Consider the following 17429-nt stretch of genomic DNA (forward strand, 5'->3'; position numbering starts at 1 on the left):
CACATACAGCTAATCTTACTGTGAACCTACAGGTTCATGATCTCCAAGTACCAGCCAATGGTCAGCTCTTCAAATTACTCAGTTCTTTGTAATTAATACATGGGAGAAACATGTTGAATCAACTACTGTCTTGCAATTTAACATCTTTGATATTGCAAGACATTTCATTATCTAGAAACAGCATCCTAAACATCAGGATGCTTTTTCAAATATTCCATATAGGAAGGTATTCACTCATCCTATAACAATCTTCTAGCATCTATAGCCCAAAATCTTTTCAAAATCCTTGGAAATGCATGATTCAATTAGAAGAAAAAAAAAAAATCAATTTATACAAAGGCTTAAATAGTATCTTCTGCATAATGAAGAATTACTGGTTCACCTTGAGTTATGCTGAAAAGGCCTACTTTGGGGCACTGAATTCTTGCAGCCTCAGGTTTGTTTAGATAAAAGGAATGCTTTCTGGCATCTGCATAAGCAAATGAGTACCCAGTCATCCACTCTAATTTAGGTTATGTAAAAGTTGGTGGGTGTCAGCAACACATTTGCCTTCTGAAGGCAATGCCTGGGTTGTACCCTGTTGGTTAGCATGGCTGCCAGCACTCTTCTCCCTCCCACGTACCTGTTCTAGTAAAGCTCTTTTGAAGACCAAATTACTTCACAGGGTGTGACACAGTATGAATATTGTACAGCGATCTAAGGTGCCTCTTGCCTCAAGCAATCATGGCATTCATCCAGCTGGAGTCAAAATGTATTCATTTCTTTTTTAGGCACTTTTCTGCTGTCATCAACCTAACATGCAAATGCATTACCCTCTTTGAAAAGATCTGGATCATAGTATTTTGAAATAGACGGGAGACTAATTTGGGTCTTTTTACATAGTGTGACCATTGTGCTATAAGGTCCCCAAGCAAGCTCTAAGAGATCTGGTTTGTTTGCTCAGTGTGCAGTGGCATGCAGAGACACCAAAACAAGCTCAGCCCAGCACCAGATTCAGAAGCAACGCAGACAGCTGGAGCCATGCTCCAGGGCCATGTGTTGGGGAGCAGTAAAGGAGAAGTGAGCCAGGAGCTGAGAGTAAAAACAGGCAGGCAGGAGGAACATCTCACTGGCAAGGGGCTGTTCTGCAGGACTTGAATGGGACCAGCAAGACAGACCAGCAGTCCAGAGCATCAAGGCAAGGCAGGGTGGGTCAAGTCAGGGAGCCAAGTTCATAATTGAGGGTACATGGCCAAGTGCAAGTGTGGCTGCAACACAGTTCTCACTCTAAACAAGGGAAGGTCTGTAAATATGTGCCTTTCATAAGGACCTTTTGACCTTCTCAGTCAGTAGGCACTGCAATATCATTCTCAAATTCTGTATTAAGTAGTAATATCTGGATATAGACAACAGTACAAAATACAAAAATACATCAGACAGCCATAAGCACAGGGAGCCTCCAGTACCTACCACACACTATCACACATGCTAGCTGGAAAGGACAAAGGAGAACAAGGTGACACATTACACCATTTCACAATAGGTCATTCCTCTATGTAGTGCTATTCATTGCTGTAGTTTTATACAGTAGATTCCTCTTTTTTGTTGCACACACTAGCATTAGTTCCTTCCACATTTCAGGCTTACCTCTTTCTGAACTACTGCATTAATGCCATTCACTAGCATGCTGACAGAGCACACCGCTGCCTTTGTCATGCACCTTTGGAAGCCAAGGCTGCACACACAGATGAATTTAGTTCACTTTTCCTTGTTTTTTTTTTCTTTTCCCCTTTTATTTAGAAACTAAGCATTACACCTGGGGATTTTTAACTGTAGAAGAAGAGAGGTGTAGAATACATTGATTGAATCACTTCAACTTGGATCTCCCGGAAACAGATCATTTGTGACTCCTGAGAGTAAGTGGTCAGAGGATTTGCAGAGTTTTCATTTGTATTTTGTTTTTAGAATATTCAATTTGGAGTCAGAAATTACTGTTCAGATGGAAGACAGTATGTGATAACAATTGTTATTATTCAGGCAGCAGGAAATCTAATTTTATATATCCTTGAGGAAGTTCATCATAGCTGGAAAAATATGCAAAAGTGCCTGTGACCAGCTCAGGGCTTGCTAATTACTTATTTCTCATACTTGTGAATGGAAAAACCACAGGTTTTTCTGAAGTTTGGAACTGGGTGAATGGACCTCACCTTCGTCCAGGCTCTTCTACTTTGACTAACTGAACTGGAGAGGCCTGGTAACAAAAATGAAATAAGATGGGGAAAGACATACAGAAACAACATACCATATAGCTGTTTCAGCGTAACCTGCAGAATGACTTCAACTACTGCATCCACATTCAGATCCTGGACTAACACATAGTGCAAACCCCACTTTGACAGGCACCTGTATTTTTAACAAAATTGTATAATTTGTATTCGTAGAAATAGAAAATTCAGTCTCTTATGCAATAAAAACAATCATACGGTAACAAAAGCAAAAAGTTGCTTATTATTAATTTGCCCTTTTGGTGCATTCTGAGAACATTTACTTCAGTTCTTATCCACACTGTGAACTTCTGCAATTACACAGATTCTTGGTAATGGACTAGAAGGAAAAAAAAAAGGAATGTTTCCCTGGAGTCAACACTTGCAGCTGCAGGTCTCAAGATTCTGAACTGCCACCCCACAAACTACATTTTTGTTTTCAAATGTAAAAAATAAATTAAAAACATTGATGTAGGCATACATTATTATTATTTTTATTGCTCATTAAAACGTCAGTGTATGAATTATGGCACTATGGTGTAAAAATGCAATGTTACGGAGTGCTCTAACAGTATGAGGTCCATGATAACATGGCTTTAAACATGAAGCATGAGTCCCAGTATGGATTTCCAAATAAAAAGCAAGCCTTTGAGGTAAGTGGATTAATAATAATTAATTTATCTGGAATTTCAATACTAAATGAATACAGAGTGGATTTGCAAGAACGAGTCATATTCAAGACATGACAGAGTGAAACAAAGCGTTCAGAAATTGAATAGAAAATTCTCTTTTTCTTTTTGACCTATACAGAGGTATTTGTTCTGCACAATACATGAATGTTAAACTACAACCATGATGTGTCAAAGGGTCTTGCATGAAGAAAACAGAAAAACAAAACCTTTCCTACATTTCCAGCCAGAAAAACAAACGAACAAAAAAACAAACACAACTATGTGCTTTGAAATTTTAAAAATAAGAATAAAAACAATTTAAGTAAAACATCACATCTCTGGGTGATTCTCCACCATGACAACATGCTGATGCATATTAATTCTGTCCTTGGGATTAAACAAACCTACAGTACTATTCTCTAATTCAGAAGCAAACCCATACAACTGGATGGACTGCCATGAATATTATTGCACTTACAGCAGTGGTGCTTCAACTGGCCTGAAAACTACTTTCATTGTATTAAGAAAATGATATATATATTTTTTAAAATGTGTATTCTTACTCAAAAGAGGCACTGTAAAAAGAATGGTGCCCTAATTCAAACAGCCATAACCTTTACAAAGCAGTTTAAGCATCTCTGGCACAACATGAAGCTCTCAAAAAGCCTCCAACACTTACAAAAAAGTCTTAAAGAATAACATTTCCCAGAGGACTGGTGGGCAGAGTACCAAAGAAAGGAAAAATGGAGAGGGGCGTTAGTTTCCCTACGAAATGATGTCTTACATCACACAGCAGATCAGAAATAAATAAAATGAAACTTAAGAGTCCAAATATAAATCCTTGGGTAGTACTGCAAGAGTTACAGGCTTCATGAAACCAATGTCAGTGTATTTTGTCAAGCACAACACAGTTACTATATACAGTATGTATGTTTATCAGGTAATGCCAACAACACACTAATGGATGTTAAACAAAAATATATTAAAACAAGATACTTATAAAAACAGATGGCAACCCCCTAATGACACATCGTTACATACTATGAAGTCCAGCTCTCTGGAGTCCAATAGATTGACATCTGCAAGCATCAAGAAACAGTTATCCAAGGTGTAAACAGCATAATTAACAGAACTGAGTCAAGCTGCAGGGGAATTAGACTGTGAAAAATATCTCAAGTCCAATCATAAAACTCTCTGCAAGTGTTACCACTGCATAGCTGCAGCAAGGCAACCATCAATTTGAAGGTTTTACACTGCCATATTTTTTTCAAAGGAGCTTCTAAAGGATGTGCTATTTAGCATGGTGTTTATGAACACAAACTATGTAACAAACATAAAGCACTTGGGTTTAGAAGCACTTATGGAAGAATAAGATCTTGACATCTTTACAGTGCATTGTGCACACACTAGTAGGTTTCTCCTGTGTATTATGACATGTCATCTTGCTGTGCAGAGCACTTCTATGTACTAAGAAGAAAGACTCCTCCCCAGGAAACCTGTTTCTGATTTGGACAGCCACAACGCCTCTATCTCACTTTGCTACAGTAAGGCATGTACAATGAAGATGACAATGTCATATCTCCACGGATGGACAAAAAGACCCAGTTCTTCCCTTTGTTTTTTGCTCTGCTTCTCTGCTCTGTGACAACTGCAGATCAGTCAGCATCCAGGTGCTCTTGTCTAGTAAGCAGAGGCTTCTCATTTGTATCACCAGTCTTTTTCTGCATCTCTTCCACTGCCTTCTGCAAAGCTGTTCGTTCCTGCTCAAGATTGAGAATTGACTCCTTCAATTTGCCTTCATTAGTCAATAAAAGCTCTACTGTGGCTTCAAGGTTTTGGATCTTTCCATTAGCCACCTTGGACAGAAAGAAGGGAGGAAAAAAGGGAAAGAAAAAAAAAAAGAAAAAAAAAAGGAAATTAATATCTGACTAAATATCTTCCAAAGTGAAGGAAAACTATAAAGGTAAAATCCAAGCATGAATGTGATTAGACCTGTGTATTTTAGATGGCTACTAGAGCGTTCTCTGTAACAAGACACTTCCCTCTCTCAACTTGATTGCTTTGGATCACAATTAAGCATAGATTCTAAGGTGATGTAGGTCAAATCAGAAAGTTAATGATGTTTTTAATTTACATACCAATGAATGGCAGATTACGATAAGCCTCTGTATGGGTCAATTGTGAGACATTTTTGACCAACCATGTTTGATGAATTCCAAATTATTTGCAAAGCAAAGACAACTTAGCCTGTTAGATGTATCCCATTTAATCTCAGCACCGAGTCCAACAAATGCTGGATTTGGAGCAAAGGGGAAGGTGAGGATTTAGTCTGATACATAAATGGACAACAAATCTTGATAAATTCCTGTTGCTGTGCATTCCTGATTCTCCTTCAAGAGGCTGGAGACAGGGACATTCTAATTCACATGAAACAAAATACTAGATCATTTCAATTCCTTGCGTGAGATCTGTGGCTAAATTTTTTGACAAAAGCAGAGATCTGTTTGGAAGTTTCATCACTGAGTAATGTTTGCAGACAAAAGCACTGGATGGTCTCTGCTTTAAGTTATTTCCCTTTCTGAGGAGTTCATTGCCCTTCATATATAACTATGAAAGGTTAACAAGTTCAGCCTTTAGGAACAGAATATTGACAAATCATGACCCACATGTTTTGGTCATATTTTTTGCTCAGATCTGCAATAGGTCATCTTTCACTACTGGAAAGGAAGGCAAATGAGGCCCACCTCCAAGACAAAGGGGCTGCAACACTACAGATAATCAAGTTTCCCCACTCTGATGTTAGGTGCTGAGTTGCCAGCACTGAAGTGGAGATGACCTTTGTAAAAACAAACAAAAACCACTTAGGACTGCAAAGCCTTCAGGTATGGGAGCAGGGTGGAAAATCCCCTGCCGCAGCCACCTATACATCTCATCTTGAATCTGACACCAAAAATCCTTTTCTCCTCCGTCTCCTACATTCAACAATTTCTTCATCTATGTGCCTGAAGCTTTACAAAAATGTGCTGCAGAGCAGTTTCCCTTACGTCTGCAAGATTTATCTTACAACCTGTAACAGTTTCAGATCTCGCATGGTCAGAATTTACATTTTAAGAAGATTTTTGTTAAGAGAGTTTCCTCTAGGTCTGCGCAGTTGGCTAGCCTTAGTCACTGTATACAATAAGCTACCCATGCCTGAGAAATCTATACTCCTTTCACCTATGAATTTATGGAGTCAATGGTGTTGACAATAATCAAGAGCTTTGAAACTGTTAGTAGAACATATGAGCTGTTTTTTAACCTTGAAGTCCCTTTTTTCCATCAAATTAACTGCATGATCAGAAGATTTATAACAAATATTCTGTTATAAAGCAATCAGAAAGCAGTTAAACAAAGGAAAAGCCCTACAGACCTACAGAGACCAGGTGGTGTACTGCCAAAGGCTGTGGATTGAATGGGCACAGAACACATACTAAACATTATTATTTCACATATTATGTAAGTCATGTGAATAACAGTTTTTCAACAAATAAAGAAAACCAACAACCACCCCCCCCGTTTTTGCAAGAAAGGCCGTATCTTTACAGATAACATAAGCCACAGATGACGCAGCTCTAATTCGTGACAAGGGCATTAGCTTTTCATTTTCAATAGGCAGCTGTAATAAAGCAGTGACTGAAAAATGTAAAAATGAAGTTGCAAAAGCACCATGTATATTTTTAATCATCTCCTACAGCTATGATTTTAATTACAAGAGGAGTGCAATGATTCAATTTCTCACTAATCGCAAGCATGTGCTCTGTTCACTGTTCTAAGAATTATTTCTGCATTTAAGCTTTAAATGCTAAACCAAATAAAACCACAAGTTGCTAAGCTTTTAAGTCACTAGACCAAACACCAATCTCTTCTGTGCCTTACTGTAGGATGGTCTCTTCTGAAAAAAAAAAAACCTAGATAAATAAGAAAGTTAATATGAATATAAGTTGTACCTGCAGTTCTTCCAGGAGTTCAAAGTTCTGTTTGCGCAAGCTACTGTTTGCCTTTTCTAACTTATCCAGTCTCTGATTGTCATTCAAAGATGAATCTATAAGCTCATCCTGAAGCACATGGTATTCAACTTCATAAGCTTGCAGCTGCTTGGCAATATCCATTTCAAACACCTGTTGTATATGAAAACATTATTAGGTGCTATGCAGATCAAAACTATAGCTCATTTGATGCCTTCAAACCCACAGATCAACACATGGGTATTGAATTGTTGCATTAAAAAAAAAAAAAAAAGACAATTCTTGGCATTAGCATTTCCTACTCTGGAGATGGCAAGATTGAGCCAAACACTGGCACTGAATCTGGATTCAATTTAAAGCTTTGGTACTGATTCAGTGCTTCAGCAAAATCACTTACATTGAAGCTTTCAAGAAGTGCAGAATTTATATGGCACTCCCTTTCCTAGCTTGCAAATTTCATGCATCTGAGTTTGGCATGAACTCTCACAGACATTAGATGAGGAATTAGATGCATTTCCAGAAAGTGCAGTCCAAATTCTTGGGCCACGTACAAGTCTAACAGTTTTCCTGTAGCACAGCATCAAATGAAAACCAGCAGACACTGCTAGGCTTATTTATGGTTTACTGAGAGACTGAAAGAAGATGAAATTATCTATCCTTACACAAAGACACTTCATTTAAACATTATGTAATGTCAAGGTAGATTGTTATTGTTAACTATTAATCACTGACATGAGTGTCAATGTTATAAGTGAGCATTAAGAAAACGTTCTACTTTAAAAGCAGATAAAGAAACTGAGGCGCACAGAGAAACCTGAAGGAAAACAAATCAAAAACCAACTAATTATCTCCTTTGGCACCAGCGAAAAAGCAGCTAAATGAAAAGGACAAATGGCCAATTACAGAACATAGAAGAAACAAACGTAAAGGTGATTTTAAAATGCATCTTGAAAATAGCTCAAGATTAGAAACCCATGACTTATTATTTACTTTTAAACCTCTTGTAATTTATTTATCCTAGAAATAAGTAAAAAAAAAAATCTTAAATATCTGATGAAATATCAATAATTATTTCTTATTTTATGCACTGCATTCCTACACATTACTTATAGTTAAATAAACCATCAGGATTATGAAATGTTCATAACACTTGTTATATACGCTATTAAAAATAATCTCAAGTAGTTGTATAGCAGAAGAAATACAAATCCAAACACTGAGCACAGAGTTTTAATCTGGGTTTGGCTACACATATGGAACGCTAATTTTCTGTATGATCTGAACATTTCTGGAGAGAAAACACTACTGAAATTTGAAAAAAAAAAACAAAAAAAAACAAAGTGCAATTCAGCAGGGAAACTGTTAGTTCCTCTCATTGCCTTTACCACTTCCAGCCTTTCTGCTTTTGAGAAGGGAGGGAAATCCCTGTCATCATATCCAGAGCATCAAATCTGAAAGGGGTGAAAAATGAGGCAAATCAAAAGCTTGATTTGAAAGCTAACTAACTGAAGGCAAGCTGTGGCACGTACGCTGAAGGCCAGGTTGCAGAAGGGGTAAGGAGCTGTATATGGACTGCAGTGCACGTCAACCTGCCACTCTCTTTAAAGGCAGACCTAATCAAAGAATGAGAATGGCTCTGCCTTGTACTCACTTCTGCCTGCCCACTTTTAAATTTAGAGCAGTCAGAAATGCCTGAACAGAGCATCTTGCCATCCTCCTGCTCAAAGCCAGTGGCTTCCTACAGGTCACCTGAGCACTCTGAGTTTTTGTAGAGTTGTGCACTTTGGGCTTTAAGCCTGGTAGATAACATATACTTCTGTTTACCCCCTAGAAATCTCCCACTTTCTTTCCCCTTTTGTTTCAATTCACATTTATATAGTTTTGGAGCCATCTGCTAGCTTGGCAATATTGCATAATTCTCCCAGTCTGCTATTTAAAAAAAAAAAAAAAAAAGGCTCTAGAATTCCCAGTTTGTGCTGTCTATAATCACTGTCTACAATAGGAAGCCATACCCCCCTAGGTTCTTCAGGGTGAAATAAGAAACCACTGCTGCAACATACCAAGACAGCACCATAAAAGCCAGAATAGACAGAGTCTAGAGGAAGGCCTCTAGTTCTGTAAAACCCAAGTCAACATTTTTAAAGCTCATATAAGTCAACTTCTGCACTTGAAATTAGATTTGGAAAGCAATATTATTTGGAGACCCCAAACTCTCAATTTCATTAAATGCTTCATAAAGTGACCATAACCAGTGCATATATATAAGAATACAGGGGTACAATACAACTCATACATTTTTCAGCATCTTCAGAACTACAATTAGAGAATTTTTCTCAGCTGGAAGTAACACAGAACACTGCTGTGAATTTTCTGCCAAGAATTTGTTAAAAAGAATATTATTTCTTTGCATATTACTCATACATTCAAATTATTTCATACCTGACTAATCGTCTTTTCCATCTGTACCAAACCCAAGTTGGGGAGAGTGTTTTTAATAAAATCAACAATAGTTTCTAGGTTCTCATGCTGCAGAATCAAGGGCTTGTGGCTTCCCAAAAGGCTTAAGGCCACTTTAAATATAGCCTCTGATCCCTGAAGGAACAGCATATCTGTGAAAACAAAGAAAAAATAGAGCACATAAGTAAGCCCATCTTTTGACAAGAATTTTAAAACAATAAAATGTCCAAGAATAACAATTTCTCCTAAGGGTGATCTGGAGGCTAGATATACTCTGCTGGACATGTACATTTATTACTGAGGCTGTGGTCTTAGATTTCTTGCAGAATCCCAACTAAGACTGTGAATGCACTCTTGACTAGCATAATCAATTAAATAATTTGTTCAGGGAGTTTTCATCCAACAAATCCAACTCAAATTCAAGCAAAGAACACAAAATAAGTCAGGTAGTCAAGTTTGGCAGTTTCACTGCTTTTTGTGCACTTAGTAGCTTCGTGGGCTTTTTTCTTTTGAGATGTTTGTGGGAATAAAGAAATAAAATACGAACTGTGGAATTTACTGCTAAGTCTGCAGCTCTGAAGTTAAATGGATCTCTGTACTCAGTGCCATTTCAGATCCTAAGAGAGCAGACAGAAACTAATTCCAAAGACACAACTGAAGATTTGAAGCTCTGTTTTCTGATCTGATGGATAAAGCTACAAAACCTCAGTAAGACAGCGTTAAGGCATGTGTAGATAAATGCACATTTTCCAGCAGCATCAAGTTTCATGTGCATGTGCTTATTTTTAGAAGGTGTCTCAACCACTTACATTAATATTCTAACAGTTACAGGAATAAGTACCCTGAAATCTTAGTAATACAGCTTAAGCGTTAACATTGCAGGTGGCCCTGCAGTGACAGCACCCTGGCATACATTCAAGCACAATGAAGCCACAGTACATAGTGACCTTTCAATGCAACTTCCTTTCCTTTCTTTTCCTTTACAAACTTCCTATGTCTTTAAAGAGGCAAGATATAGAAGACTGCAATCAAAGCATTAGACAAGAAACAAACCCATCTGACTCCACCAGTTCACAGTATAAACAGCGTTGTCCTGCATCTGACTTTCCTGCTACTGGAATTCAGAATCTTCTATTGGTTTTATTTAAAGATTCATTATGAGCCAAAATATATAACATACGAAATAGTACTGGTGGATACATCTTTATTATGCTTTACTTTCATTAGATTCTGTTCAGAATTGTTTAAAGCTTTACAGATAATTAAAAAATAAAATTCAGTTTTTATATTTGACTCATAAAACAGTTCTTCTAGTTAACCTCTTTCTTGCCCACTGCTTTTACTTGTAAGGAAAAGGAAGATAACAGTTTTATTCTGAATTTCCTATACTTGTTTTTATTTAGAAAGGGCTTTTCTCCTGATCTTTCCCTTCCTTGTATTTGAAGCTGCAAATGAAGTAGCTGAGAATCACAAAGTAAGACGATAACACAACATACTGTGTACCTTCACGATTTAAAAAATTAAAGAAAAGAAACATACGTGATAATGGAAATGACTGCTAGCAAAATCACAGGTTTCTCTGATGTAGTAAATAACATATGAAAACACTAACTGCATTCTTCATAAAAGCAATTTTTTTTTCTTTCCAAATTTGTATCAGAATGAAATTTCAACCCACTACCCTGCTCGTTCACATTGAAGATGTTGAAACACTAAGTCATTTCACTTCTCTTTCTCACTGGTTGAGAAAGAAAAGTACAATCAATAACTAATCATAAGCCTTGCACTCTGTTGCTACTCATTCTAGAAGTTGCATAAAATTTTTCATCTAATTCAATGTAAGGCAGGAATGATTGGAAAGGGATAACAGAAGGAATCTGCTTCAACTGTCCAATGAAACTGGAAATTATGGGAAAACGTTTTATAAGGAAAGCTGCATGTTTTGACACAGAATGCTAGAAAACAGCTAAGAAACACAAAGAGAAAACAGAGCAGAGAATAGTGTATTTGTGATTCAGCACCTGCCCCACAAAGAGTTTAACTCAAGGTGACCTGTAAGTTGTTAACAAATGTCTGTATGAGCTGAGCTGGTAATACAGAGCTGAAATCTTTCTCTCATTTAAAATAGAAAGTACTTAACAAAGACCCATTTGTTATCCACTCCCCACACTTCCTGTTCAGTGGGCTGCCAGCCAACGCCAGCACAGTGAAGGTACCAAATTAATGTCAGCGTCACTGGCAGCCTAGAGGATTTAAAATTTAAGTTTTATCTATAATCTTGGAATAAAATAAACATTACTTTTACCAAAGTCTCCTCTTTAAATAGGTTAATATGGTATTAAATAATACATCTTTGTTATGCTGTACTTTCATTAGATTGAGCACAGGAGAAGTGTTGAAAGTTGTACAGATAATTAAAAAGTAAAAAGCAGCTTTTCTGTTTGACTCATAAAACTGTCCTTAGATTAACCTCTTTATAGCCCATTGCTCTTACATGCTTCTTGTGAAGGGCTTGAAAAATATGCTTTATAAAAAGACAAAAGAAGTATTCTGTAACAATTGTATAAGTAGTGGCAGGGTTTCAAACATCAAGCGTTCAAAGAACACGTTACAAAATGGCAGTATGCTCTAAGTTTTCATGGCCTACAGACAAGTTACTCTGACATTAAAAGGAAACATTAAGCTCAAGAGGTCGAATCAGTGTGCAATGAAAATGTACCTAAGCTCTTCAAAAGTCTCTGAATACAGGAGTCAGAACTGGCTGGATCCTAATTTGCCTTAATGCTCATAGCAGCCACTAATAAAGTGACAGCTTTAGTTTTTTTCAGGTTTACAGTTGTTTGTTTCAGTCTTTAACATGGATGAAGATGAGATTTTACTTTCTAATGTAAAATAATGTCCACCACTCTATTTACATAATTCCAGTAAACACCATTTCAAGAAAGACATTCCTACATACTTTCAGACATTAAAAACCTGCAACTGTTGGTCATGCTGTCCTTCCTCTCCAACAAACATCTGAGATTTAGGTGACAGTTTAAATCACATAAGCTTTCTGTTCTTGACCTATAGAGATCGTGCATCTTTACCTTCTATTCTAATGCAAAATCTTGCTTTTGAAAGCTCTGAAAGGCAGAAATCCAAATATACTAGATAAACAAAGCACTTTTATAATCTTCATTGCAGTCAACAGCCCAACTCAAAGACTGTTACTGTCATGTACAGTACTGTGATAGATTAAGAATAACTGAAAGGTGAACTGATGATAATTTCAGTATGTGACACTTGCATACAACAATTCATTTAATGCTTAAAGATCATTATTGACAGATAGGTTAACTTCCATTGACAGCTATCTACTTTGAACTTTCACAAAATAAAAATAAATAAAATTAAAAATGAATGAAAAAATAAGGCAAAATGCTATTTCTGTTTTCCCTGGAGATAAGATGCTAATGATAGGACATGTCGTTCTATTTAGTGTATATTATCCTTATCACTGTGATTTCTTTTAACACTACTTGTAGCATGACCAGAAACAGGACTGGATTGCTGTTGGCTCATCTCAGAATCTGCATTTATTATTTTTTATTGTGGTAAATGATATTGTAACTTTCAAAGACATTCAAGTGTCAACAATAATCACTGTGTAGTTACATCTCTTAAGTGAGACTAAGGAAAAGGCAAAAAAATTCCTATTAGAAGACAGAAAACAGAAGGAGAGTTCCAATCTGTCCTGCTTATCGTGGTAGATACAGTGCCACATAATGCAATGGAGAAACAAAAAACTAAAAAGAAAATAAAGCGCTTTCTCAATACCAATTACTCTATAAAATTCATTGATAAGAAAGCATCAAGGTGAAATCCTCATGTGAATTTATTAAAAAAAATAAAAATAGATCACTACTTCTACAGATTCCAAATAATAGTAGCAGAAGTAACCTCAGAGCCTAAACATTGTGTGCTTCATAATATTTACCAGGTTCTGCAAAGTAAGGAGATCATCCTTCAGGCTAGAAGTTTAAGGATAACCAACAGGAGTTTAAAAGCTCTATGCTTCTGCAGAATAAATCCATTATTAAACTCTAAGAGTCATCTCTGTGTATGTTTCAGAAACATAACCTTCAAAATCATTTTCCAGTTACAGCATTGGAGACAGTGACAATGGAATAAATGGATACATTTCTCAGATGATGCCTTGTGTACATCTCTTTTCAGCTTGCAACTAAAGTAACTCTGGGCATGTAAGCGGTATTGTCATGTCACTATGCTTTAATGGTAACAAATCTAACATTCTCTCTACAGGTGATTTACAGGGTGGAAAAAGCTAGCAATGAGAATGAAATGTGAGACTGTTTGGAACTGTTGTATGTTCTCTCTTCTATTTTACTGCAAACACAACATGCTTCATAGGACAACTTTCTATTGATGAACAGTAGTACAAAACAAAAGTAATACTCCTGGATGTCTGGAACAGGTTGGGTGATACACTGTTCCTCATAGCAGGATTCCAAATACAAGATGTCAAGAAGAATATATTGAAATTTTATGAAGAATTACCAAATACTCTTGCGACAAATCCAAGGGGAAACTGTGAGGCAAACATGGTGAGAAACCAGGGAGCAGCATAGAGGCTGGGGCCAATCTCATGTTCCTCAAGGTGGTTATAGAGGTCTCGATGGTAGTCATGAAGAAGTCGGGACAGTTGGTACATCTGGATCTGCACAAAGAAGAAAGACTAAAGCTAAATATGGTGTAACAGCTAAGTCCACACTTCATCATCTTACTAAAAACAGGGAAACATATTTGTCAGGTGATGTTTGGACTGATGTTCGCGAAGAAAAGAAATACTCAGAAATATCCACATAGAACACCAAGGATGGGTCACCCATGAGCCTACAACAGACTCATTTAAACCTCAGAAACAACATAACAGAATTCTTGCTGATTATAGCTTTCATAGATTTTCCAGTAGCTTATTTTAGTTTGAAACTACTACACTTAAAACAATTCATTATTTTTCCAGATCATCACCTTCATTTTTGAATTTAAGATCAAGTCCAGACATTGACAATGCTATATCTATATTGTTTTTTGTCACTTATCATCAGTATTCTTGTATTAGAAAAATAGAAATCATACCTGTAGAATTGTCATGTCAGGACGATACTGTTTTCTTAGTCCCACATCGAACATGAGAAACTTCAGCATTTTAAAAGCATCTTCTTCACTCATATGAAGTAGTAGAACTCCTGCTACAAAACTAAGTCCCTGGCAATATCCTACTTCCTGGTCTAGAAGGGAATAGGCCTTCAAAATATTGTAGAGTGACAGCTGCCCAGCTCCCAGCTGTGCTGAGAAGTACGGATGTGTTGGAAACGTGCGTCCTGTGAACATAGTTAAGGTTATGTTAAAAAATAGAAACAACAACAAAAACAAAACAAAAGATAACCAACCAAACCAAAAAAATCAGACTGTAGCCTTTCATCCCAGAAAAGCTCCAGTATCCACCTGTGGTGCCATTCAGAAACTGAATGCACAGTCCTGCGCAATCTGCTCTAGAGTAGGGCACTGGACCAAATGAACTCAAGAGGTCCCTTCCAGCCTCAGTCACTCTGTGATATTGCAGTTCTGCAAGAACATTTAACAGCCTCAATTTTACAGATATTTTTGAAAATGTTTCCAGAAGACAGTATTTTTTTTTTTTAACCTCGTCTGCCCCTATCAGATTTCCCTTGCTACATACCTGAACTGAGAAGAAATTTGAATATGCCTCTTGTTCTGGTATTAAGTGGAGCATGTTCTTCAGTTGCCCACTTGTTAAATACCACCCCACCCCTTAGCTCCTGGAATGCTGTTGCGCTGCCTAGATAACATCGGAGCTCCCATTTCAATGAACAAAGCCTGGGGCAGAGTCCTTCTGCCATCTGGTAGCTGCTGTGGCCTGTCACACACCACCCCAGCTTGCAACTTCTGACCAGCCTCCCTAGGCCAGGCCCTATCACATAACTCAATGCTGGTGAAGCAAAGTTTTTAGCTTCCACTTGTACTGGGAACTTTCATTCCTTTGCCTCCTCTGCCACAACGAGGAGTTATTGCAGCACAGTATAAAGACAGATCTGTGCTGCCTTACTCACATGGTAAGGTGCCTTTCAAACAAGTCACAAAGAAAAAACACACCTTGAGCAAGAATAGAAATGCTAAGAAATTCACAAAGCATTAAATAGAGGGATGAAAGTGCTAAACTCACAAGCAGATTCATTTCTGAGTGCCCTGGCTCTAACTTACCCACAAATTCTAACTTTTACTTAGGAGTAAGCAATTTCTGGTTTTGCTGAAAAGAGGCTGAAATCAACTCTGGTACCTCAAGAGTGCTGCTATCTACTACTTTATTTCTAGCCTATAATAAAACAAAATACAATTTTCTACTGTGTTCAGTGAACACCCAGTGATGAGTACAGCAATTTCCTATGCTGATACCATTTGCATTTCAGTTTACTCTGACCTGGCAAAAAAATAAATCACTTACTGAACAAAAACTTAGCATTCAGAACCCAAAATCCCCACTGATTGCAGCAGATATGGCCAGAGAAGGAAACAGACAGAAAAAAAAAAAAAAAGCGCCATAGAACTGTGCCTCTGCTCTTGTGCATGTAGTAAAGCAGCACAGTAACAACATAAACTGGGGCAGGACAGTGGCTGCTGTACTTTAAATCTGCATCTCAACGCTCCTCATTCTCAGGAAGCAGTATTTACATATGAAAACACATCAGTTCAACTGCTTAGTTCAACTAAGCCAAGCAATACTTATACAGCTTAGCATCTTACTGCGTTAACAAGACATTTCGGGCTTAATTTGGGAAAGCTTTTAAAATATTATAACCACAGGTAGCAAGAATATCAGTTCTTCTATCCAGGGAGAAGTGCAACATTCAGACAGATTCTTGAGGATCTATTTAAAAAGAAACAATTCTGATAGCCTGAAGAAACAGAAGCCAAAATGCAAATTCCTTTTAGTGCACAGCACTACTCTATTTCAATGTGTGTGTCACCAAAGCTTTCAGCTTCCTAGTTCAATCTTACCGAAATAACAGGAGCCCATCCTTCCCCACACAACTGGGCTAGCAAATAGCTCCCCCACAAAAACAGTACTTTGCAGGAAAACAACCATGCACTGTCACTGATTTGCACACAGTCACTTGTCTCTACCAGCAGAGCCCAGGAGAGAAAGTCTTTGTGTGAGAGAAAGAGCTAAGTAGTATTTGTGTGTATAACCAGACAGAAAACAGGAACAGCTTGCTGAGCCAGCCCCAGGCTGTGGTAATAAACTCACCCTCAGGCTGCTGCCTGTGCTTCCTGCTGTCCGTTATCCCACTTCTCTCCCCAAATGACACCAGAGTGTCATCTCTGGTGTGCAACGGACTCTGCTCTACTCAGCCCACTCACTGATTCAGCACAGAACTGTTCACCCCTTACTATGGCACCTCAATGTGACAGAATCCCAACATATTATGTTGCCAGGGGGGTATGAAACCACATACGCTGACTAATAGGTACTTGCTAGCAAATGACCTGTGATTGCACATAAGTATCTATCACAAAAACAAAACAAAACAAAAAAAACAACAAAAAACCCAAATGTGTCTACGTGTCTGGCATTGTGCAATCCAGGGGAATTCCTAGAATCTTGTGACCAAGTCTGGAGGGAAACAACACCTGCATGCACTGGCAGTCACCTATTCCCAGCTGGCCACTTAAGGCCCCATGGAGTGTCACACCTTTCCCAGTGCCACTCCTAAGCCTGGCAAGTTGGTCAAATATAGAGAAGTGAAGGCGATGTCAATTGTCACTGTCCCCACCTTAGCCTACACCAGTTATAGAACTGCATCTGTTCTGCCAGATTTCGTTTTGTATGCAGTGACTTCATATTTCAACTTATTTTACCAAAAATTGCAAAACACATCTGAAAGAGGAAGAAAATATTCTCATGTACTTTGTAAAGCTTAGTTCACCATCTAAACTCAAGAAATCTTCTCACAGTTCAGTACATGTGG

At 37.7% G+C, this 17429-nt stretch overlaps 1 protein-coding gene across 8 annotated transcripts in view; it reads right to left on the bottom strand.

The window, feature by feature from the left end:
• Nucleotides 1-2713: 2713 nt before the first annotated feature.
• TBC1D1 (TBC1 domain family member 1) overlaps nt 2714-17429 on the bottom strand; it is a 97026-nt gene continuing 82310 nt past the window's right edge. For all 8 annotated transcript variants that reach the window (XM_085223326.1, XM_085223330.1, XM_085223327.1 and 5 more), the window contains 5 exons: nt 14518-14762; nt 13936-14095; nt 9358-9527; nt 6901-7071; nt 2714-4770 (listed from right to left, as the gene is read on the bottom strand). In XM_085223326.1, coding sequence (XP_085079452.1) covers nt 4570-4770; nt 6901-7071; nt 9358-9527; nt 13936-14095; nt 14518-14762 — 947 coding nt within the window. In that variant the 3' untranslated portion in view covers nt 2714-4569. The remainder of the gene's footprint in view (nt 4771-6900; nt 7072-9357; nt 9528-13935; nt 14096-14517; nt 14763-17429) is intronic.

Source organism: Meleagris gallopavo, chromosome 4 (assembly GCF_905368555.1).
Source record: "Meleagris gallopavo chromosome 4, MGAL_WU_HG_1.1, whole genome shotgun sequence".
Taxonomy (NCBI): Eukaryota; Metazoa; Chordata; class Aves; order Galliformes; family Phasianidae; genus Meleagris; species Meleagris gallopavo.